General features: G+C 46.0%; 1 protein-coding gene across 3 annotated transcripts in view; it reads right to left on the reverse strand.

The window, feature by feature from the left end:
* LYN (LYN proto-oncogene, Src family tyrosine kinase) overlaps positions 1 to 24,429 on the reverse strand; it is an 85,730-nt gene that overhangs the window by 15,404 nt on the left and 45,897 nt on the right. For all 3 annotated transcript variants that reach the window (XM_044245576.1, XM_044245575.1, XM_044245574.1), the window contains one exon: positions 23,267 to 23,343. In XM_044245576.1, coding sequence (XP_044101511.1) covers positions 23,267 to 23,343 — 77 coding nt within the window. The remainder of the gene's footprint in view (positions 1 to 23,266; positions 23,344 to 24,429) is intronic.

Below are 24,429 nucleotides of genomic sequence, written 5' to 3' on the forward strand. Positions count from 1 at the left end.
TTGTAGAGAGAGAGAGTGAGCACAAGCAGGGGAAGCTGGAGAGGGAGAAGCAGAGCAGGGAGCCCCACCTGGGGCTTGGTCCCAGGACCCTGGGATCACAACCTGAGTTAGAGAGGAGAAGGGAGTTGGGGGAAGTTGGAAGGGGAGGTGAACCATGAGAGACTATGGACTCTGAAAAACAATCTGAGGGGTCTGAAGTGGCGGGGGGGGGTGGTGGGAGGTTGGGGTACAAGGTGGTGGGTATTATAGAGGGCACGGATTGCAAGGAGCACTGGGTGTGGTGCAAAAATAATGAATACTGTTATGCCGGAAAAAAAAAAAAGGCAGACGCTTAATTGACTGAGCCACCAGGGGCCCAGCGTCGGAACTCCTTACCACTGCTCTGCAGCCCTGTGCGACCCGGCCCCTGCTCAGCCCTCCCGCCTTCTTCCCGGTGGACCAGCTCCTGTCCTGTATCCTGTAACCTGGTTCCACAGCTGCCTCTGCTTGGAACATTCAGTCTTGGCCCTTGGGCTCGGCCAACTCATTCTGTAGGCCTCAGTGGAGATGTCACTTCTTCCAGGGAGCCTTCCTGGACAGCCCTCCGCTAACCTGCCTGGTCCCAGGGCCCCCGCTCCTCCTGTTTACCTGCAGGAATGTAAATCCCTCAGAGCAGGTGTAATGCGTGCACATTCCTGTCCTTGGGCCCTTAGGTCACATATATAGCTATGTTCACATAGCTATATATAGACAGGGGCAGAAACCCCAAAGAGCCAAAGCTGGCTGCCATCTCAGGCGGGGCCTGCACCTGCATTTGGCTGTAGCTGTTAGGGACCTGTGCTGGGCCCTTCTCTAGGGATGCAGAATGACCCACACAGACGCGTGCTGGTGGCACGGACAGAGCCTCCAGGACACGGCACCAACGATCCACGTCTCACTTATTCTTGCTGGTGGATTTTAATGACCTACCTATTATATCTGTCATTCTCCTCAGAACTCTGAAGAGGCTGAAAGGAAATTTCTTTTTCAGAGTCACACCACAGGTTATTGCAGTGGTTTGAAGTCAGCCGAATTTCCCTTCTGTGCATTTAGCAGTTAAGTCTCAATCCTATGCTTTTTTTTTTTTTAAAGATTTTATTTATTTATTTGACAGACAGAGATCACAAGTAGGCAGAGAGGCAGGCAGAGAGAGAAGAAGGGAAGCAGGCTCCCTGCTGAGCAGAGAGCCTGATGCGGGACTGATCCCAGGACCCTGAGATCATGACCTGAGCCGAAGGCAGAGGCCTTAACCCTCTGAGCCACCCAGGCGCCCCCCTATGCTAGTATTTCTTAACTTTGGCTCACCTAGGCCTCACTCTCACTCAATTAAACCTGAACTATGGGAGTGGGGCCTCCCCAGGTGATTTCAACAGACAACCCAGGTGCAGAACGGCTCTAGACCCTTGTGATACGAAGTATGGCCTTCGGGCCAGGAGCAGCCTTAACATCCAGTGGGAGCTTGGCAGAAGTGTGGCATTTTCAACTTGGTCCCAGATGTGTTCATTCAGAATCCGAATTTTAACAAGATTCCTAGGTGATGTGCCTGCACATTAAGAAGTACCACACTAGATCATACGCTTTTAAACTTAAGCTATTTTATGATTCAAAGTTCTACATGGTGGGGGCGCCTGGGTGGTTCAGTTGGTTAAATATCTGCCTTTGGCTCAGGTCATGATCCCCGGGTTCTGGCATCAAACCCTGCATCAGACTCCGTGCTCAGTGGGGAGCCTGCTTCTCCCTCTCCCCTGCTCATGTTCTTTTTCGCTCTCTCTTTTAAGATCTAAAAGAAAAAAAATTCTACTTACAGTGGAAGGAGCTCTTGGTCTCAACACGTTACCTACAACCTCATAATGCCTGCGAAGGGATGCTCACACAACTCAGCTTAAGCCACAGAATGAGCAGGGTGAGCACAGATGGCAGTAAGGAGCCTGGGCTAGGAGCAAGCAGGCTAAGGTTTGGGGCCTGATGACAGAGGTGCCCTGCCTGAAGACCTAGTCCATCAACAGCTCAACATGTGTGTGCTGAGCCTCTGTGTCTCCTATCACCCAGGGAGAGACTCCTCCAATCTACGCCTTAGGGACAGGGGACCGTGGCCTCGCTCTCTCTGTATCATGCTTCTGGGGCTGGGCCATTACCTCAAGGACTTGGGAATGATTTGATCTTTTTTTTTTTTTTTAAAGATTTTATTTATTTACTCGACAGAGAGAGAGATCACAAGTAGGCAGAGAGGCAGGCAGAGAGAGAGAGAGAGGAGGAAGCAGGCTCCCCGCTGAGCAGAGAGCCCGATGCGGGACTCGATCCCAGGACCCTGAGATCATGACCTGAGCCGAAGGCAGCGGCTTAACCCACTGAGCCACCCAGGCGCCCGGGAATGATTTGATCTTTATGTTTTGAATCATATGAAGAGATCGTCTTCATCCTGGACCACAGCGGCCTCACACGGCCAGGCCCGGTGAGGTACAAACTCGAGAAGACCTCAACTCTTGTAAACTCCCTGCTGAGGCTACCAAAAGAATGAAACAAGTCTCTCATGATCATGTGCTCATTCCTAACTCTGTAGGAGAGAGTCTGCATGTGATGCTACTGGAAAGTTGGAATAAAAAGTGCCCCCCCCCCCAGCCCATTACCCAAGACGAGAACACTCGTATAAGAAGACAACGTTAGTGATGTTTTCCGACTCTGGGTTTAAAGCTGATTTACGTTTAGGTGTGCTTTGCATTTCTCAGGTCCTTCAGCTCACAGACATGGCGAATATACATTTCCTAGTTCCTCTTTTTGCCCCTTCAGTGGAATATATGATGAGGACATTTCTCCTGTGTGTGTGTGTGTGTGTGTGTGTGTGTGTGTGTGTTGTGTTCTGCCATCCTGGGAGGGCCGAGAGGAATTATTAAGATAGTGTCCCTGAGCCAGTAACCCCACATGGACTCTGGTGAACTTTTAGGCATCCCACTACCTGGTGCAAGTTCTAGGCACAGGGGCCATATTAAAAATGCTACTCCCCAAGATAAGGACAGTCTTCTTGTCAGGGGCTCCAGGAGCAGACTTCCAGGCTCATGCACTGCAAGTTTTTCAGAGGCTGTTTGGATGCTGTGTTAGAAGAAAAGGAATTGCTCATCTGGTCCCAGCAGATGTACTCTCCACGGCCCACAACAAGGTTGAGGGCGCCATGTCCTCTGGGGGTGGGGAGTGACTCAGCTGTCTTGCTGGTGGGGTAGCTGGATCAGGGGTGGATTTCAGACCCTCCTCAGCCTCTCAGAGGGCCCCTACCGGCACACTCCACACGGTAGTGTTGTTAGCATGTGTCTATTTCCTGATATATTTGTATCTACAGATGCTATTTTACACATACGCAAATACGTAGATGCATACGGCCAGATTTCAGAATGCCAACATTCTGTAAAGCACTGAGGCCTCTGCGTCCTCTGCTTATCACGTTCGACGACACAAACATGCATACACCCATCACGCCTGTGTGCACGCTGACGATGCCCATAGTGGGGACGGAACACAAAATCTAGAGTTCTATTTATTTTGCAAATACATTTCTTTCCCCAGAGTACAAGGTCAGAAATCAGACCAAAGTTTTCAGACGCATGTGAGCTGAACTAACAAATATGAATTCCTTCTCCCGCATGAATGTTCAGATGGAAGGTCTGCGTTCCTCTTCCTAAAATGAGGAGTAAACATGGCGGGCAGCTCAGCAGACCCACTTCACACATCTCTGCCTGGGCTGCTCTGAGGAAGGCAACAGGGCTCCCGCTCTCTGAGTGACGCATACCTTCCCTCGTCAAATACGTTGACTGAGAAGTGAGTTGCCAGTGGTCAATTGGGGACCTCAGTTCTGCTTGGGGCAGGAAATACCTAAGGACTCCAGCTTCTGGATAAATGCCCAATGGGCTTATTTTATGGGGAATACAACTCTAGAGGGGAAAAAAAAATCTCAGTTATGTTTTTGCATACCAAAGCGGAGCTCAAATAATTCTCCTCGCAAGTGACCTTCCTTGCTAGCAATGACCACAGAGGTCACTCATCTCTTCCTGCTTTTCTCAGAGGACCAATCCGAAGTGTGTCAAACCAGCATCTCACACAGTGCACACGATCCCGTTTCCAGCAGGCTCTCTCCCATTCAGATGCTCGGGCTCCGAGCCTTCAGTGGCCTGTCCCAAGCCTGTGCTCTGTGGATGGGCTGCTTGGCACCCACACTGGGTTGCTTTCCCCAGAGAATCTGAGTGATGACTTGGACAAATAACAAAATGTTTGTGTGGACTGCCTTGCTCTGGTGTTCTTATGATTCATCCTAATTACTATCACTTTTCTGAGAAATTGGCAAATAACAAGCTATCTTGCTGAGTGAGTTATTTATTATTTTAATGAGAAGAAGCCCACATTTGAGTCAGAGACGGAGGGAATAAAGGAATGAAAGGAACCTAATTGAGGGACTCAATGTGATCTCTCAAGCAAAGCTAAAATCTGCCCCAGGAAATTCCAGCCTAAATGAGAATCTGGAACTGAAAATACAACCTGTCTTAGAATTGGCTGGTTGGAAAACATTTGTCATCTCGACAAGCAATGAGAGAAATTAAACAAGAAAAGCGCCAAAAGGCAGGAAAGAGTAAAAATCTGGTTTAATTGCTTCACCTGTTCTAAGTAGGTATCAATAACTTTATTCTTTAGATATGTATTACCTTCCTACACTTGGGAAAAATAGAATTCAAATACTTAATCCCTTTCAAAAGTCCTAGGAAGCATGTGAAATAATGATAATGATAATATTAGTAAGCTGGAACGGAACCAATGAAAAGAAATTGGGTAAAACCTACAGTCTATGTAAAGGACCCTTTGTATCAGGGAGCCCCCTGGGGTCAGTCTGACCTAAAGACCATTTAATGACCACAGTAAAATAGAATGTAAAGACAATAGGGAACTTTCGAAAAAAAAAAAAAAAAAAAAAAAAGCCTAAGGAAGAACACATCTCCTCTGTACTACAAATACGACAGCATTTGTTTTGTAGCCCTTGATAGTTTTTGTAGAAACACTTTTCTATTTATATTCATTGATCTTTCCGTACTGGAGTCCGACGCTCTTCAATCTGTAATTTGGTAGAGGAAGGGATGGGACAGAGAGCCCATTCCTTGCTGTGTTTGGGGTGAAAATTCCTTAGAACTGTTTTAGCTTTATTTGGTTATTATGTTTTTCTTTACTCTTCTCTTTCAAGTGAAACTGCTAAGAAGCAGTGAAGTATATCACTTTAATGGGGGTGGTGACAGTGATGATTATAGCTAGCACCCTAACTCTGCCCAGGCACATGGCCAGGCATGTATAATCCCTAAAACAAGCCTATGAGGCAGGCAATATTCACAGATAAGGAAGCTGAGTCTTGGAGAAGGCTTTTTTTTTTTTTTTCCTGGATAAACTTGGATTTGAATCCAAGTTTGGCTGGTCTCACCATCTGTGTTCTTAACCATTCATCCAAACTGGCTTCTTTCTTTACAAAGAGGTACAAACAGTGGAATGGTCACAGGAAGGTACAAGGAGGGAAAAGAGAAAGTAAGAAACAGGATAATTTATAGAGTGGCCAAGTTAAAGTTTGCAGTCTGTCAGACTACCTTCAAAGCTCAGAGATGAGGGCAGTTTCCTATATGCAAACGTAGGGCTGGTGAGGTTCCTGTGACTGGTCAACATTTAATTCATGCAACGGTATGCAAGGATGTCTCAGGGGGACACCGACAGTATCAATGAATATCATATTCAAATCAGTTAAGTTTCCATGAAGGAAACTTCTTTTGCTTCTTTAGCAAAAAAGGAAAACACGTTTTTCAACTAATACCCATAGATGTTCTCTTATGGAAACTTGGAGTACTTCACACCAATGAGGATGGCTATTACAAAGACAAACAAACAAGCAAAAAACAAACAAAAAAGCAGAAAATAAGTGTTGGTGAGTATGTGGAAAAACTGGAGCCCTTGTGTAGTGCTGGTGGGAATGTAAAATGGTACAGCCATACGGAAAACAGAATGGGTATTCTTAAGAAAAATTACCATACAAACATGGAATTACCCAGTGATCCATCAATTCCACTTCTGGGTATATCCCCCCCCACCACCACCAAAATTAAAAGCATGTGTTTGTATAATATGTAACAGATATTTGTACACCTCTGTTCATAGTAACATTTTTCACAAAAGCCAAAAGGTGGAAACAGCCTAAGTGTCCACTGATGAAAGAATGGATAACCAAAATGTGATCTATATTATTTAGCTTTAAAAAGGAATATAATATTATTTAGCCTTAAAAAGAAATGGAACTTTGACACGTGCATGGATGAAAATTAAGGACATTATATTAAAGGAAATAAGCCAGTCACAAAATGGCAAATACTGTACGATCCACTCATAGTACATACTTCGAGCAATCAAATTCATAGAGACAGAAGAGAATCGTTGTCAAAGGGCAGTAGGAGGGAGAATGGGAAGGTGTTTAGTGGGTATAGAGTTTTATTTTTGCCAGATGAAGAGAATTCTGGAGATGGACGATGGTAATGATTGCACAACAGCATGAATGTACTTATTGCCATTGAACTGGGCCCCTAAAAGTGATGGAAATGGTGAACTTTATGTTCTGTATATTTTAGCCCCCCTCTGCTCTCAAACACACACACATAAAACTGTCCTGGAAGCCTCCCACTGTAGGAAAGCAGGATGAGCAGCCAGCAAAGACTCTTTGCCTTTGGCAGCTCATGGCGGCACACCAGATGGGCGCAAGCGTACACCGGGTGGGGCCAGACCAAAGTGCGAAGCAGCTGCAGCTCCTCCCATGTCACTTCTTCCCCCTTGGCAGTTCCTCAGTCCAGCCTCAGCTTAACCTGGCTACGATGAGAATGCGTAACTAGGGACTGGCAGGAAGCAGAGGGTTACCGATGATGCCACAGGAGAGTGGGACAGTTGGGATGAGGGTTCTGAAGCTTTAGAATGACTCAGGTTGGGTTTATATAAAACGGGGGTGAGTTTCTTCTTGAAGCCTCAAGCTTTCCACTCTGTAAAACGGTGCTAATAATAGTAGCAACCTGATAAAGCCCAGGTGAGAATGACAAGGAGTATGGAAAAATGCTCGATGAGAGATTATTACTCTCATGACTACTCCTGCTGCTAATCTTAATCTCAGAAAGACCCAAATCCAGATTTGGCTCATAATGGTGAACTGACAAACAGCAGAGCTGATCTTGATCTTGGAGAGCCACGGGGCCAGTGGCGGGAAGCTGCCAACACGGTACGCCAGGGCAGCCCTGAGCACGCCAGCTGGCGGTCCTCCGCCGGCCAGCTCTCTCTGGCTGAGAGGCTGCCACCAACCTTGGCAGAAGCTGACTTCCGGACTCTGCGTGACCAGCTAGCTCCCTTCTACCAAATGCCTGAGAAGGTAAAGGGATGATCTGCCAAAGATCACAACCTGCCCTGGCTGTTGCGAAAGAGACTCACCACTTCTGTACAATGGATAAATGGCACTCAGGGATTGGAAATAGCCTTTGCTTCTTGTCCCCTCTGCTGCATTAATTTTGCTGTTACTACGACAATCTAAGTGAACTATTCCTGGATCTGTGGCTAATGAACCACGCTACTACTCATCACCTTGGAAAGAGAAGGAACCACATAGTTCACGACTTCTCCCATTGAGGGAGGAAAAGAAAGAGAGAGAAAAAAAATTGCTCTGCTCTCATTTCTGAGCTTGAATGTGGATAGCCTCTGAGGTGGAATGTGAACCAACCCAGATATTTCCCCCCAAAAAACTCAAACTGAGAAACAATTCACTCCACTCACATGCCAAATTTTGCCCAGTGAAAACAAGTTGGGAATAGTAAGAGACTTACAAACATTCATGTTCTGATCTGGTTATCTGGCTACTGGGGGCAGGGGAAGGACGGGGGAAATAAAATAAGTAAAAGTTTGTCCACAGAAACAGTTTGTACTGTTATTTGTACTAGTGAGCACTGGAGACTCTTCTTATGTTATCTGTAAGGGACTGTTAAAGAAACTGCAATACAATCGCAGGAGTAGAGTAGTGTACTATAAAGATACAGACGTATTAGTGAAGGATTTTTCATAACATGAAAAATTATAATATTCAGTCCAATACATATAAAACAGCACATACAGAACAAATCGAATGTGTAATTAGAAATACTTAAAATGGATGGTGATGAGCTAACTGAAAAAATGAGCAAAAGTTTAAAGAAAAGAGTTTCCAGAAAAATGAACTGCAAAGAATAAATATAGAAAAAGCTGTCTGACCTCATCTATGTTAAATAAACACAAGTTGTAATAAAGACTGCTAAATCTGACTTATCAGACTGGATCGGAGAATGCTAACAAAACTCAGTTTGGGGAAGGGGATGAAGCTAAAGATACCCTCATGTTTTTGGAAAGACGTTCAGAGATAACTATTAAAGCTGAAAATGTATACACACTTTTGGCAGATCTACAACCTATAACTTATCATCCAAGCACACTTGCACAAGTATACAAACATGCAGAGAAAGCTCTTCCCCATATACATTTTCCTACTGTAAAAACAAAAACAAGAAAGCCCCAGAAAATAACACAAATGTCCATCAATAAGGCAACAGTTAAATAAATCATAGGACATCTAAAGAGGAACAGAAATAAATGGCTTTAAAAGAATGAGAGGGATCGTTCTACACTGATATTAAAAAAAAAAAATAGGGATGCCTGGGTGGCTCAGTGGGTTAAGCCACTGCCTTCGGCTCAGGTCATGATCCCAGGATTCTGGGATCAAGTCCCACATCAGGCTCCTTGCTCGGCAGGGAGCCTGCTTCTCCCCTGCCTCTGCCTACCTCTCTGTCTGCCTGTGCTCATTCACTCTCTCTCCCTCTGTCTCTGACAAATAAATAAATAAAATCTTAAAAAAAAATAGTTCAGATATGTTACAGAACTGCAGCATGGTACCTATGGTGGATTTCCATGGGGGAGGAATGGCCATAATCAATGCTGGTACCTGGAAAGATGCATTTGAGTTGTTAAAATTAGGACCAAGGAATTGGGGTATAAGGTTTTTAGTTTCTAAGCTATAGTATAATTCGACTTTTCTTTTTTAACCCACTATTGATATGATATTTAAGAAGTCATTGAACAAATAAAACAAAACTGAAATATAGCATAAGAACACACAAAAATGCTTTCAAGAGAATAATAAGATCTGAACTCTATTTTTTCATTTTTTTTCAATAATTCTATCATAAGTATGAATTGACTTAAAAAAAAAGATTTTATTTATTTATTTGAGAGAGGGGAAAAGTGAGAGAGATCACAGGGAGAGAGGGGAGAAGTGACTAACCACTGAGCAGAGAGCTCGATGTGGAGCTTGATCCCAGGACCCTGAGATCATGACCTGAGCAGGAGGCAGACAGATGCTTAACCTGCTGAGCCACTCAAGCACCCCTGCATTGACTTCTAAAAGGAAAAAAAAAAAAAAAAAACCTATGTAAAAAGAAAAAAAAAAAATGAGATCTGATATAGATCACATTTTCTCAGAATATCCCAGAGCATAAATACTTGTTTTGTGCTATAGGAACCTTGAAAGACCTCCAGGGTTATTCACTAAGTACATATTCATTTATATGATCATGTCATACATACAGATGCCACAAGTTGACAAGAGAGCAGCTAGGGGTGTAACTGAGTGTCTAGTCACTAGCTTCATATGACACTCTTAGTATGTTAAAAGACTGAAGATCACTGTCGTTCTGAGGCAGCGTCTTCCATTAGACAATCTTGAGGACCATCTTCCATTTACTTGCACCCTGTCCAGGCTGCCCGCTGGGAGCCTCATCCTGTTCCTCATCCTGTTCCTGTGCCATGGGCAACTGAACATAGTTCCTAATCTCGTGGAGCTGAGTTCCCAGAGGGGCCGAAAGACATACCCTATGCCCGACAGCCAAGACATACCCCATGCCCGACAGCCAAGAAAAAATATCGTCACAGGTGCCTTATTTCAACTCCAACAAAATACTTAAGAGAACTTGTGTTTCACTGGGTGGAAAGAACTCCCAGGCAAAGCCTGAGTTCTAGCTCTGAAATTAATCCCTGACTTATTTTTCCTGTGACCCATTTAAAGAAGTCCACCATGAGATCTGATAAATTCCAATATACCTGAGACAGATTTGCCATAATCTTTGTATTTCAACCCTCTTGAAATAAGTTTCTAAAATGACATGCATTTATGAACGGAGCCTGTGAAGGCTGGCTCTCGTGTCATCTTCCCTTTCCTGAGGGTATGGGAGCAGGAGGGGAAGCCAGAATGGCTGAATCTGGGGGAAAAGCACCGTCAAGTATTTTGTTTTCCAGGTAGAATTCCTCTGTGCCTAATGACTGGAGGGAAGAGTCACTTGTCTTCATGATCTCAAAGGAAGGAGAGAAATTCAATCCTCCCTACTGGCTACAGGAAAAGCAGCAGTACATTTTACCCTTGAACAGCACAGGTTCTAATTGCATGGGATCATATGTGAATTTCTGTGGATAAATACAGGGAAGTACTACAAATGTATCCTGAGTATGATTTTCTTTTTTTCTTCTTTTTAAAAAAGATTTATTTATTTAAGAGAGTGAGCACACAGAGGGAGAGGGAGTGGGGAAACAGGCCTCCCCCTTGAGCAGGGAGCCAGATGTGGGACTCTATCCCAGGACCCTGGGATCATGACTTGAGCTGAAGGGAGATGCTTAACTGACTGAGACACCCAGCTGCCTCCTCCTTATGATTTTCTTAATAACATTTTTTTTTCTCTTTAGCTTACTTTATCATAATACAGTATGTAATATGTATAACATAACAAAATATGTGTTAATCAACTTCATGTTATCAGTAAGGCTTTGATCTATTAGTTACATCTAGTGAGAGTCACAAGTTATACACAGATTTTCAGGGACCTGGGGGGTCGTCAGTGGCCATAATGTCTATGTTGTCCAAGGGTCAACTTTTCAAGATGTATGACCTCAAAAAACGATCACTCACTTAGTTCAGCAAATTTTCAAGGGCAACGCTTTCTAGACATATCCAAGCCCCCAAGACATCTACAGCTTGTCCTGGGCGCTGCTTCTTAATTACTGATCTCGAAGAGAAGGATCCAGAAACCTACAGATTTTAAACAAGGGCCCAAGGGAGTCTTCCAATAAGGCAAGTCCAAGAAGGCCTGTCACACAGATTTCCACACAAATAAAAGAATAAAACATTTATTAAATGATGGAACTTCTGAAACAGACAATGGCAAGACTACCACTGCAGGCAGATAGCCACTGTGGGGTCTTCGGCCCATTTTCCAGTGAGGCAAAGAGCAACTGGAGGCTGAGAAAAGGAGGATGTTGATCTGACTTAGGTTTTGAGGGCAGTGCTCTGGCTGCTGCATCACACGGGGGCTCTGGAGGAAGCAAGAGCTGAAGCACAAGACCAATCAGGCAGCGCCTCAGTAATTTGTTTCGAGAGCGAGCGTGGGACTTGGGTCAGAGTGACAGCGGTGGAGGAGTTAGGAATATGAATCTGTGGTGAAGGTAGAATCACCCAATTTGCAGGAGGACTGGATGTGCAACATAGGAGAAGAGGGTCAACAATGACTTCAAGTATGAGCCCTAGAAGGATGAAGTTACCTCCACAGAAGGGAAGAAAGCTCTGGATGGGAAGGTTCTGGAGGGGGAAAGACAGGTGCTCAGCTCAGGCTGTGCTGAGTTGGACATGCCTGATACACACCCATGTGGAGATGCTGAGTAAGCGCTCAGCTTGGGGAGCAGATTGAGCAAGACAGGAGCACTTCAGAGAGCTCAGAGTATAGCCAACTGTGTTGGGTCAGATAGAGTCCCCCCTCAAATTCATGACCACCTGGGCCCTCGGAACACGATTTACTTGGCAATAGAGTTTTTGTGGATTCAGTTAGTTAAGGATCTCACCATGGAGTCCCACCCTGGGTTTAGAGCAGGTCCTAAATCCAATGACTGGTGTCCAAGACCGGTGTCTACAAGGTAATGGCAGAGGGGGATTTGAGACACGGATGCAGAGGACCAGGCCTGTGAGGAAAGAGACAGACTGAAGCAATGTTGCAACAAGCCAGGGAGCGCAAGGAACCAGGAGGTGGACAGGCAAGGAAGGGTTCTCCCCTAGAACCTTCAGAGTGAGTGGAGTCGGACCGACCTCTTTATTTACAACTTCTGGTGCTCAGAACTGTGAGAGAATAAATTTCTGATGTTTTAGGCCGCCCGGTGGGGGGACTTAGTTATGGAGGCTCCAGGAAAGTAACACCACACTTTCAGTGAGATCACTTGGAAGGTCAATGTGGAGGGAAAAAAAGGTCCTAGGGCTGAGCTCTGGGACCCTCCCATGTTTAAATGTTGGGAGATGAAGAAGAAATGGCTAGGGGGAATGGCATCCCAGAAGCCAAATGAAGAGAGCATGTCTGGGAGGGAAGGACAAGCTGCACCAACCACTGCCAATGGGCCACCAGAGAAGAGGCAGAGTAATGCCCTTGAACTCAGTCTGGTGGGATTACCTACGACTTGCCAGGACCTGTTTGGTTGAACGGTGCTGAGTTCAAGAGTAGAGTGAAGGAAAAGAATTGGGGGAAATAAGGATGACCTTCCAGGGCTTTTGATCCTACAAAAAGGGAGGAGAAAAACGGAAGTGGAGCTAGCTGGGGAAAGAGATGGAGGAAAGGGAGAACTTCTTTCAATTCCCTGAGAATGGCACAGAAATGAGGTGGAAATGCTAATGCAGAATTTCTAGAACAATGTCTTGAAATGGCAAGAAGGGATGGGACCTGGTGCCTGATGCAGGGCGCTATCACACCAGGAAGGAGGAGTTGGGGGCGGCTTTCTGCTGCTGGTGAAAAAGACAGCAAGGAAATCCACTGAGGGAGGCAAGGGGTTGGAGGTAAGGCTTGGGGGTGGAGGAGAAGGTGAAGGTGAGAAACAGTTGTCTAGAAGCCCGAGGAGGCACCTCCATCACTGGCCTTGAATTACACATGTGAAAAGCCAGCATGTCACATCAGCACTGGTGACAGCTGTGACTCACGGGGCCAAAACAGGTAAAGAGTTGGACTTACAGCACATATGACAAAGGGAGAGGCCTAAGTGGGTCTACAGAAGTCAGCTCAGGACAGAAGAGAAACACGAGGTAAAATAGAGATGTGGGAAGAGTTGGAGGCTCTGACGGGCCAAGAGTGCTGGGAAGCAATTGCTGGAGGTGGAGTCCCGGGGGCGGGCAGGGCGGGGAGCGAGACAGACGGGGGCTGGTGGACCAGCTGGGACTTGAGGGGTGCAGCTTTTGGTCGTCGGCATGGAGTGGGCTGCATGGGACAGTGGAGGAGAGAGCACAGAGTCCTGGAGGAGAAAAGTCAAGAGACAGAGAGGCCTGAGTCTGAAGGCCTAGGTTCCTACAAACAATGGCAGGGTCTCCAGGGGCTAGAGCGAGAAAGTGCTAACGCATGGCAGTGACAAGTGTCCAGGGGTCCGAGGACAGCTACAATGAAGAGGGAGGGTGGACCTCAGAGCTGGGGTCCTGGCAGTGGGTGGGGGTGGTGAGGGCAGGGAGATAGAAGATCTAGATCTTCCACAGGGAGAAGGTATGAAAATGATTTTCATTAGCAAATGTGCAGTCGGTTCTGTAACATAAAGCCTCGCCTAGACAATTATGTTCTGGACACGGGAGGGAGATGTGGATAGAATGCTTAACAGGAGCTAGAAACCCTGACGTTGGAAGAAGATTCAGCCAGCTCCACTGCCACTGAATTCCAGCATACTCACCTCTGCCAGCTGCTGCAGGCACAGACACAGGGCTCTCCCCAGCCCCAGGGAAAGGCCACCAAGGACCCAAAAGGCACCTTGGGAGGAAAGCCTTACTCGGTGCTCCCCCTCCCCAAGTTAAATGCATCTGCCTCTGCCTACTGGCTTCAGTGTTCAACGTTTTGCTGATACTTTCTCATTCCTCCTGGCATTCTTCTCTATTCCACCGACAAGGAGAAACAAAGCAGCTCTTTTGTCTTTGCATCAAGGCCCAGATATTTGTATTCTACTTCCTTTTTCTTTTCTCACTTCTATTTAGGCCAACAAGGTAAGTCTTGGGCAGGAAAGTAAACATACTTGGAGGAAGAGGAAGAATAAATGTATCAGGAAAATATTTTACGTTGAAATACACCTGCATCGTGACCCAGAGCTTATAAAGCAGAGAATAAAGAGTTTATTGTCTTCAACTGATTAGAGGCAGTCCCCACTTGGGTCGATATAGTCATTCAACATGTATTACTGAGCACCTACTACTTAGTTGCACCAAGTGCTGCGGATACAAAAGGTAAACATGAACTTATCAAAACATTCAAATTGCTGTTAAGTGTTTGAAAAAAGGAACAAGAGGCCAAGATGGAGAAGAATGGAGTGAGCAGGGCTTGGGATGGAACTCTTTTAGGAGAGATGGCTGGGGAAGGTGTCCTTGAACAGGAGGTGGGGGGAGGCAGGAGCAGAAGGGGCAGCTTCTGGGAGGGGGCCTAGGAGAGGCAATAAGATAGGACAGAGCATGGTGGGTGCCCGGTGGGAGTAAGGCAAGATGCTAGGGAGCTGAGCTCATAGGCCATCAGGGCATTTTACAAATGGGATGGGAATCCATGGAAGGTGCGAAGCAGGGGTGCAAAATCATCGTACTGGTGAGACCCCTCAAATGGTCCACTGCATAGGGACAGAGAAGAAACGGGCGGGGAGAGAAGGCAATGGGGAGTCAGTGTTCAATGGGTGGGGATTTCCAGTAAAGTTCTGGGGATGGATACTGGGAGCAGGTTCCTAACAGTGTGGAAGCATTTCATGCCACTGAACTGTACACTTAAAAATGGTTAAAGTGGTAAAATCTTATGTTATGTGTATCTGACCACAAAACAAAATGCACACATATGTTTATCTAACTGGCCTTGCCTCCTCTGTGCAGCTTGGGAGGAAGAAGCCAGAAAGACCTTGAGAAGAGGTTGCCAGGTAAAATACAAAGGGAACACTGCTCCTGAAACATTGTTCCTTGCTGACCGGAAAGTCACATGTCCCCAGGAGCCCTGTATTTCTACTCACTCAGTCCAGCAACACAGTTAACAGGCAACCACCATTGTTCAGCAGAGACTTGATGGTGAGTGTGGGGGAGGGAGATACATTTCAGAAGAAGGAATGAGAGGGTTTGTTTACCAGCTGTCTATCAGGGCAGGGGGTGGAAAGAAGAGAGGCTCAGGAGTTGCCCCCAGAGTAAGGGAGGAAGAAGCCTGGCTGGGAGGCCCCTGCAGGCCCGCACCCTGGGGACTGCAACCTCGCAGCTGCTTGAGGGCAGGAGCTCTGGGGTCTGCAGGAGGGGGACAGCAAGGGGTTTCCTAGAAAGGGGTGTCCTCCTGAGGCGAGGGTGAGACCACACAGTGGCACCTGCGGCTCAGCTGCCCTCCAGAGGCCCCTTGCTTGCTGCGGCATCCCAGCCCCTCTGTTCCTGGGGCAGAAACTCAGTCCTGCTTCTGAGCTGCACCAGGGGGATCAGAAGTGCAGTTTCCTGGGTGGGAGACAGCGAATCAGGCCTCTGGTTTTGCTGGCCAGAGGCTGTGAAGCCACCACAATGAAACCGGGGAAATGCATTCCAGCTGCCAAACTGACCGTAGAATAAACTCTGAAGACACCAAACCATTCGTAAGTTGGGGAGGAGGGATGACTTTTGATGACACAATTTAAAACAATTTTTATATTTTACGAAACCCCATGAGCAATGTTAACAGTCTTAAGGTCCACATTCCAAGGATAGGGGAAGAAGGTTTTTTTGTTTTGTTTTGTTTTTTTGGTACAGTACCCTACCAAAGCATTTTTTTTAATAAAAAGATCAATCATTTAAAAATCTCTCTTTAAGTAATTTTATTTCCTCTTTTTTACCTTCATAGAAAAAAAAATCAGTAGGAACTTACATTTGAAAATAAGGACTGTCCAACTGCATTGAAGTAATGACAGAAATTGGCTGTTTCTAGAGTGTGGCTGGAGAACGGTGGGGGAGGATGGAGAGAGAAGGGAGGGAGAGTGACGAGCCAATCAAGCTGTGAGAGGAAGCTGCAGAGACAAAGAAAAGGATGCAAAGAACTGGGAGCTATGGAGGAGAGGCAGGAATAGAGAGGGATGATGAGGCCAGGAGCCTGGCTTCCACCTAAACTGTTTCACAGGGTGCAACCAAGTTCCAAGTTCTCCAAGGACTTCCTCTTTGCAAAATCCAATGGAAGTTCCCCCCCTCCCCCCTTACAGGGCTGTCTCCCAGGACGATGCTCCTGCTGTCCCTGGCTGGGCTCTGCTGTCTCCCTGGGGCTCTGCTCCCTTCACCCATTCTCCCTGGAAGTCATCAAATCCCCATTGAAAGGATGGTCTCCAGCTCCTGTCCACCCTCCAGCTCCCGGCTACAGCAAGCGCCTTGAGGACATGTGTGTAGTGGCTATGGAGGCACAAATAGATCTTTCTAGAGTCAGTCAGAAAACAGTTAACTGTGCCTCCTATGTAACTCAAGAGAGGACAGTATTTCCAGTCTCTCTCAGCTCTGTGCTCCCTCTCCCATTCTTACCACACACCCTGTTTGCACACCCTCGCGCCCCTTTTCTGTGTCCTTGTGCATCAAATTACCTCAAAGACGCCTCCCTGCATCCAATCCAGGCTAGCAGGGCCAACCCTGGCTTTTAGGGTCACCTCCTCCAGGAAGCCTACCTCTACCTGTGACCTTATCCCCTGGGTTCCATTCTGCTGCATGTGCTCTGAAAGCAGCCTGCGGCGCCCATCCCAGAAAGCCCGGACCTATTCCTTGTGCAGTGACCTGCCAGGCTGCTCTCTCTACATGCTCACGGGCGAAAAAGGGGGAGGTGTCCCAAGAGGGTGAGGGGAGCGTGCGGAAAGCAAGCCAAGGGCTTCCGACAAAGATCAACTGGAATTCACACGCTGCGGCTCCTTTCAAAGTGCTCCCATCTCCTTTTTTAAATTGTGAGCAGCTGGTCATAAACTCTGCCCTCTTCTAAGCTACTTCAATTTAATTCTGGCCTTGCAGGCTTCTGCAATGAGTCCCTAAAGAGGAAATTATTCTGTGACTTTCAGTAGCACTGACCAGAAATTGCCACTCCTGGACAAAATATTTGAGCTAAGAGGAAGATCTGGCATGCAGACCAGAAGGACCATTTACATTAGCTTAATGCTTGTCACTGCTGCTAGAAAGTCTTCCAATCAAAATTGAAGCAAGAGGGGCACCTGGGTGGCTCAGTGGGTTAAAGCCTCTGCCTTTGGTTCAGGTCATGATCCCAGGGTCCTGGGAAGCCCCACATCGGGCTTTCTGCTCAGCAGGGAGCCTGCTTCCCCCTCTCTCTCTCTGCCTGCCTCTCTGCCTACTTGTGATATCTGTCCGTCAAATAAATAAATAAAATCTTTTAAAAAAAACTGAAACAAGAGTAATGTTGTCTGCCTTCCTTGCTATTTTGAATAACCAGTCATATAGTTCCTCCATTTAAAGCCACCAAACATCCCCACCCCCACCTAGCAAAGTGGGGAAAAAAGAGAGTTCTCGTTTTATACTATTTTTAAATGACAGTTTCCCATTCTTTCAACTTTTTCAGAAGGAAACTGCATACGGTCCAGTTTTGCAATTCTCACAGGACCTCTGGTTTCATTTGCCCACTTTGCAAGTTTTCTTTTTTTTTCCCCCCCAAAGATTCTTATTTATTTATTTGATACACACACACACACAGAGAGAGAGAGAGAGAGAGAGAGAGCGTGTGCACAAATAGGAGCAGCAGGCAGAGGGAGAACAGACTTCCCCTGAGCAGGGAATCTGATTCAGGGCTCATCCCAGGACTGGGATCATGACCTGAGATGAAGGCAGACACTTAAGTGACTAAGCCACCCTGGTGTCCCTTTGCAAGTTTTCATAGTCAAAGTTTAAGTCTCAGACATAAAACTCACAATGAAAAGCATATACAGAGCATTTGCAGGCCCTCGAGTACTACATCCCTGTGATACATTCATCGTCCTTTATATACAGCCATGTCAAAAACTTACATCAGTGTCATCTGAACACACCCCAAAAATCGTTCATTTCACTTTGGGTGATGATTCACACAGAGAGTCTCCGTAGATTTTCTTAGTCGTGGAATTTTAGAGTTGGAGCATCAGGTTGTGGGAGACCTCACCTGTGCCTCTCATTTTAGAGATGAGGGCCGGGCCTATGGAATGACTGCCCCCAGGCAGCAGCAAGTTCCCTCAATGCGGTGTCACGCAGGAGAATCCCAGGATAACAAAGGAAGACCAAATACAGAGTGGAAAGGACATCTGCACGCCCCGATGCCGGGCGAACCAAGTCTGTGACCTGAGGCTTTCCCTTGCCCCTGGATCTGATTCATTATCTCCACATAATTTTTCCTCCAGTTTAAGTAAAGTAAATGGGATGACACTATCAATGAGGGGTTGATTAATAAAGGTTTGGGAAATAAAGTAGTTGCTTCCTTATATTTCATGGTAGGGGGGAGAGGGGTTGAAGGGTAGCCATGCGCTGCAGAATGAGCACATGGCTACCCTTGCGCTCAAGGAACCTATCTTTTAGGTTCTTTATGAAGAGGGAAAATGAGCAGACACATTACCTGATGGTACTGGCAAATGCTCTACAAACTTCTGCGGCAAATTCCCTCCAGACACTCATTTACCACCAACAGACGGGTGGGTCCCAAACCAGAGTTACTGCAAGGGATTCCAGTCTATGTCTTGTTTTCTCAGTCAGCAGACATTATAATGAGCAGGTACTTAAGAAGCTCTGGTGGCGAGTGGCCTTCCTTCTCAAAAAGGTTGAGATTTACACGCACAGAGATTTCCAACCTTCCTCAGTTTACCAAATTCCAACTTAAAATGTGTGTTAAATGTAATGTAGGAGGAAATATAGTTGAGCATAATTACTATGTGAAAGAAAGATCTATGTTTGGCAATAGAGATTTTTGGGAGGTGGGGGAGGAGCTAGATATCCTTAATTCTGACAAGCAAAACCCATCAAGGGGTAAAAATACGTTATCAGCACGGTGTCAGGTACAAAATGATCCTAGGAGCAACTCCAACCTTGGAATACAAGTGTGAAACAGTGCAGAGGAAAGAACAAGTTATCTGAAGTCAGAAGACCCAGGACTGAGTGCAGCAATTCCAGCCACTAGCTCTGTAAACTTAGAGAAACCCAAGGTCACCTCCTCATTTGTAAAATGTAGTAAATAAAGACGTAAATGCTTTCAAAGTAGTCAGGTTCAAATTAGATAATGGACTGAGAAGTGCTTTATCAACTGGAAGGAGTTAAAGAAAGGGTACTTGTTATCACGATTGTAATAAACAGCGACTTTTCTGTTTCTACTGCAGTTTTACTCACACACAATTGTCCATTGCATTTCTGGTAACTCTTGCCCTTCAGTGATGTTGCCACCGAAGAGCAAGAAAACGTTTTGGTTCACTTGGCAGGAATTACAAGATGATTTCTCTGACCATCCATCTTGCAACTGTGAATTTCCCTCTTCTGTCCCCTCAGTTGTACAAGTCTATGATTCCACTTCCACTTCCCTTGAAGGGAATTCCCACAGATTTCAACCCCTGGCCTTTACAAGTTCATTTTTCTTCTCCTGTAGGAGGCAAAGGCTAGGAGGGAATGAGGCCGTGTCTCTGCTCTCAAAGTATCAGACTTCCTCCACAAAGGGGTGATTTTCCAATTTTAGCACAAAGAGCACAATATCACTTCATCTCACACCAGAGGGAAAGGACTGGTAAAACTACTTTAGTTGGGATTTCTTCATCTCCACTAAATGCCCAGGAAGGTGAGTGAGCTGAGAGACAGGGTGCATAGAATGAATTACACTTGGGCTCAGAAGAGCTTTTTAGGACTCATCCTGAGACAGGAAGTGATGAAATCAGCTCTCACATGAACTGAGAGGCTGTCATGTGCACTCACCCACTTCCTGTCTCGACTGGTGTAAGAGAAGGTTGGTGAGGGGAAAGCAGAGCTTGGGGAAGTAGGTTGTGGGGAGAGGGAAGAAGAAGCTGATGAGAGGCTGTGGGAAAAGTCCCAGTGCTGTCCCTTACCCCTGTTCCCTCATCCTTCTGGGGCTGAGATAAGTAAGCTGGTTTCTTTCTCCTCTCCACCCCTTATGGTGAAAAGGAGCTAAGTTGAATTATATCCTCTTGTGCTACTGAAAATACTAACAGAAGAAAGTACAAACTATAGCCTGCTTGTTTTTTAGTTTAGAGTTCAAGTGTGAACGTTTATGAATCTTCTGCTTTACCCTAAGTCCACTCCGAAGAGTCAAGCGGAAGAAGGTATAGAAAGGCCAGATGATTCCAGTAGGCAGGCTCCAGGTTTCCTCTATCTCCCTGGGCCAACGTTATTAATATTTATTATTCTCATCTCATCCATTAGGGAGAAGTGATAGAGTTAACGGAGAGATAATTTCAGAGGAGTGTTGGTAGTACTGTCCCAAAGGGAACAGACAGTATCACAGTAGAAATGTGTACCACGTATAGTCAACAGGAAGCCGATGTGTAAGGTACATGATTTCAGGCCTGTAGGCCCTACTCATTCTTGCCAAGATTCAGGCCCTCTTCTCGTGGTATCAATATCATAACAAGAAAAGCCACAAACAAACAAAGCAGATGGTAAGCAAAGATGGGGCAACATGGGGTCTCAGGAGGTCCACCTTGAGGGAAGGATTGGGGAAGAGTCTGGGTGAGATTTGCACCGTGAACAAAGATGGACTCAAAAGGAAATTCTATTTGGTTGCAAAAAAAAATTTTGAATTTTGTGAAGAACCACGTGCTTAGTGACATCCTGGGTGATGCTGACTGCTGACCCTCCCACTGTCACTTCACCCCCCCCCATGCCCTTTGGATGTCCCACCAGTTCTACCCAGTGGCCACTGCTGGGAAAGAGACCCTGGCAGGGAAACAAGAGCTTATCCAGCAGGAGCTGGATTTGGAACACTGGTTTGGTGGCGGCCTTGATTATCCCAGGCCCCTCCCATCACTGCCAGAGGTGTGTGCTCAGCCCCACCACAACTGACAGAGGAGTCAACTGAAGCCACCTGGAACCTACAATTTGAAAGTCATGGTCAATGCCAGGCTCTGGGATAATCTTCCCGGCAAACTACAAAGTTTTAGAAAGAAACTTTTTTCCCCAACTCATTTGTAAGTTAGACACAGTTACCTTTTTTAGCACGGTAGTAAAGTAGAAAGTTAAAGAATAGATACAGAGGCCCCAAGTTGGACCTTAAAAACTTGGACTATGTCAAGATAAGGCTTTATGAGGTAAGCCACGCAAAATCAAATAAAAAATACCCATGTGACAAATTAAAGTCCTTCTCCAGGTATGGTACACACCCTGATGGGCATAATTTCCATATAACCGTACACCCTATACAACCCTATAGAATTGCGGGCACACACAGATCCGACCCTCCGCCACACTTGAGCTAGGACCACTCAGGCCTCCAGGCCACATGGCCCACTTTTCCATATTCCTATCAGCCCCCTTCCCTTTCTGAGAAGTGGATACAACCAACCTTCACTACATTCCTCAACTGTCTCATCCATGCGGGATACCTAACTTGCCGCCCCAATTGAGGGCCTTCTTGATCAATGTCAAGTGTGACAATTTCTGCTTTCTCCACTTCTGACCCCCTATCTACACAGGATCTAGAGCTGCATCCATCCAAGTAATCATCCTCTTACTATAGAGCAGTGGTTTTCAAACTATGATCTTGGAACCTTTGGAGTCTACAGATCTTCTCAGGGGCCAGTGTAGAGAGTCTGAGTAAAGTCAGGGCTGCTGGACTCTTTCCCTTCCCCCAGTTCTACCATAGCCATCTTGCTTCATTCCACATTAGAGGTTGGGGTTCCAGACCACCTTTGAATTTCTTACTCAGATAAGGAACCTCTGAAAGCTTGCCAGGTTTGGGTAGATGACCTGGGGGCTGAGCTGGGGGACTTCATCACACACCTTTACCAGAATGATAAAGGTGGGGACTGTCATCCCCAAGACTCCCTCAGCTTCCACCAAGAGGCTCTGAAGCGTTAGTGTGCATGCTGCTCTGTGATCAGATTAGACCCCCAACAACATCTCCTAAAAACAGGAATCACCATTCCAATATTTGATGTGTGAATCAACGGACTTCCTAAGTGGTTATGGCTATCGAGTCAGAGCCACGAGCCATGACACATGCCAGTTTTCGGACATTGATCCCCAACTCAGCCCACGATACGCTACTGTAGAACATGGGTTCTGATCCTCTCTTTCTTGAAGTACTTTACCGCGTACTAATTCTTTCCTTTGAGCTCATCTTCCCAAGAAGGCCTTATCAATTTCCCAACTTAGAGAGGGTCTGAGGGAAGAAATGGGAGTAAGAAATGAAGATCATAAAGGCAACCCTTTCCTGGAACTTCTGGAAATCTCTTGGGCCACTTCAGGCTTTATGGCACATGGCCTTCCCAACATGACCTGCCCATGGCCAGTATCGAGAAACAAAACAAGCAAATTACTGAAAATGACTAACAGATACAATTAGACTATTAATATTCAGTAGCTGGCATCATTCAAATGCACATTTCCTTGACACACCAGGTAAATTGCTGGGTTTCTGGGTAACTTCCCTCTGCCCTTAAATGCGCTCCAGGAAATGTGTGGTTCCAAATGAAACAAACTTGCAACTTCTAGGCTAGGACTACAAATATTATAAATGAATATTTCTTAGAACCCAAAAGACATATCCAGCAAGAAGAATAAGGAAAAGAATATAGTTCCTCTGTTTTCAAGAATATTAAGGACTTAAAAGCACCTGTACCTTAGGTTAGTAACTTACTACTGCGTGCGCATCACTTAGAATGTTCTGTGCTCAGACCGCTTGGGACCGCATCTCCAGAAAGCAGCAACAAGTGACCTCTTCCCTCGCACTGTCTCTCTAGCTGGTGCAGGTGTGAACATAAGAGGCTGCCTTGTTTTAGGGAAGGTGACACCCAAGCCAGAGCCGGACACACGCACACACACGTGCCTTCAGTGTGAAACACCCATCATTCTCTCCAAGGAAGTGCACTTTGCAAGGCCTTTTTCTGGGAACCACTACTAGGAAACAGCCAGCACAAATGCCTTCTCCCTGGAACATCGTGACTTGGAAGCACGGAGTCTCCGCGAACTTACATGCACCCTGGATTTTTAATACTTCACCTGGGCAGAGAAGTCAATTAGCTTGGGAAGCAGCACCTTGCCCCCTTCGTCACTCTTCAGGAAATCCAGCAAACTGCCTGTTGGTAGAAGAGTGACCAGTGAGTGTAGTTCAAACACACAAGACCAAAAGTTGAACAAAAGTCAGAGGATCATGACTATTAGTGAGGGAGCGCACACAATGATTGCCTTTGCGATTCTGTATGGCCATAGTGCCTTTTCCGGAAGTTGGTCAAATCCAGGCCCTTCTAACCTGTTACCTTCGACCTGATGTGAAATGTAGCGTGTGGGCCAGGTAAGAAAGGGTGATGGGGCTGGGGGGACAGTGTTTCTCTAGCTCTGTATTTCAGGGCACTTTGCACCTGCCACCACAATCCACCTAGAGCAGCTGTCTGATCTTCAGAGCTGCCCAGAGAGAGAAACCAGCAGGTCCTCCCAAGGGGCCTGCCTGGAGCGGCACTGGGTGAGGCTCTCTCCTATCGGTGTCCAGCCAAAGCACAGAAGCCAGCGACTGCAGCAGGGGGTCAATGAGTAGCTGGTGAACATACTGTACTTTGTACCTAAAAGAAAGTGTGTCGATAAACCCTCCTACTTCCTACGGCTTCATCGCTAAAACAAGCCCTGCTTTTTCTCCTAGAACTTAAAGTGTCAACCTTGGACAAGCTGCTTACCCATAATGCCTTCGTGCCTGTAAAGAGGGCATGTCCTACCAGCTATTGTCAGAGGTCTTGTGGGGACAGATCTAAAAAGCACGTGCCATGGTGCCTGGCGAGTGGTTAAGTACTCAGTAAATGTTCTGCTACTTCATTCTCAACACAGAACAATGGCACTTAGCTCTGAGACTGCTAAGAAGATTATGGGAGATCACTCAAGGAACACATCAAGAACACTCTGGTATACAGTAAGTACTCAGTAGAGGCTAAGTGATGTTATGAGGAGAAATTCATATTTACATTTATGATTCAAATACTTCCAGCCGCTTAATTCAACTAGTACTTACTGAACCACAAAGTTCAGTTTCTAGGTTATGGCAACCTAAGCCACAGGGGTAGTTTTTTTGTTTGTTTTTAAACAACTTCCTTTTTTTTTGGAAGGACTCTCAGTGACTGATACTCTGAAATATTTACATATATTAAATAAGAAAATGTTATATTCATCTTTCTAAT

The sequence above is a fragment of the Neovison vison genome, chromosome 4 (assembly GCF_020171115.1).
Source record: "Neovison vison isolate M4711 chromosome 4, ASM_NN_V1, whole genome shotgun sequence".
Lineage (NCBI taxonomy): Eukaryota > Metazoa > Chordata > Mammalia > Carnivora > Mustelidae > Neogale > Neogale vison.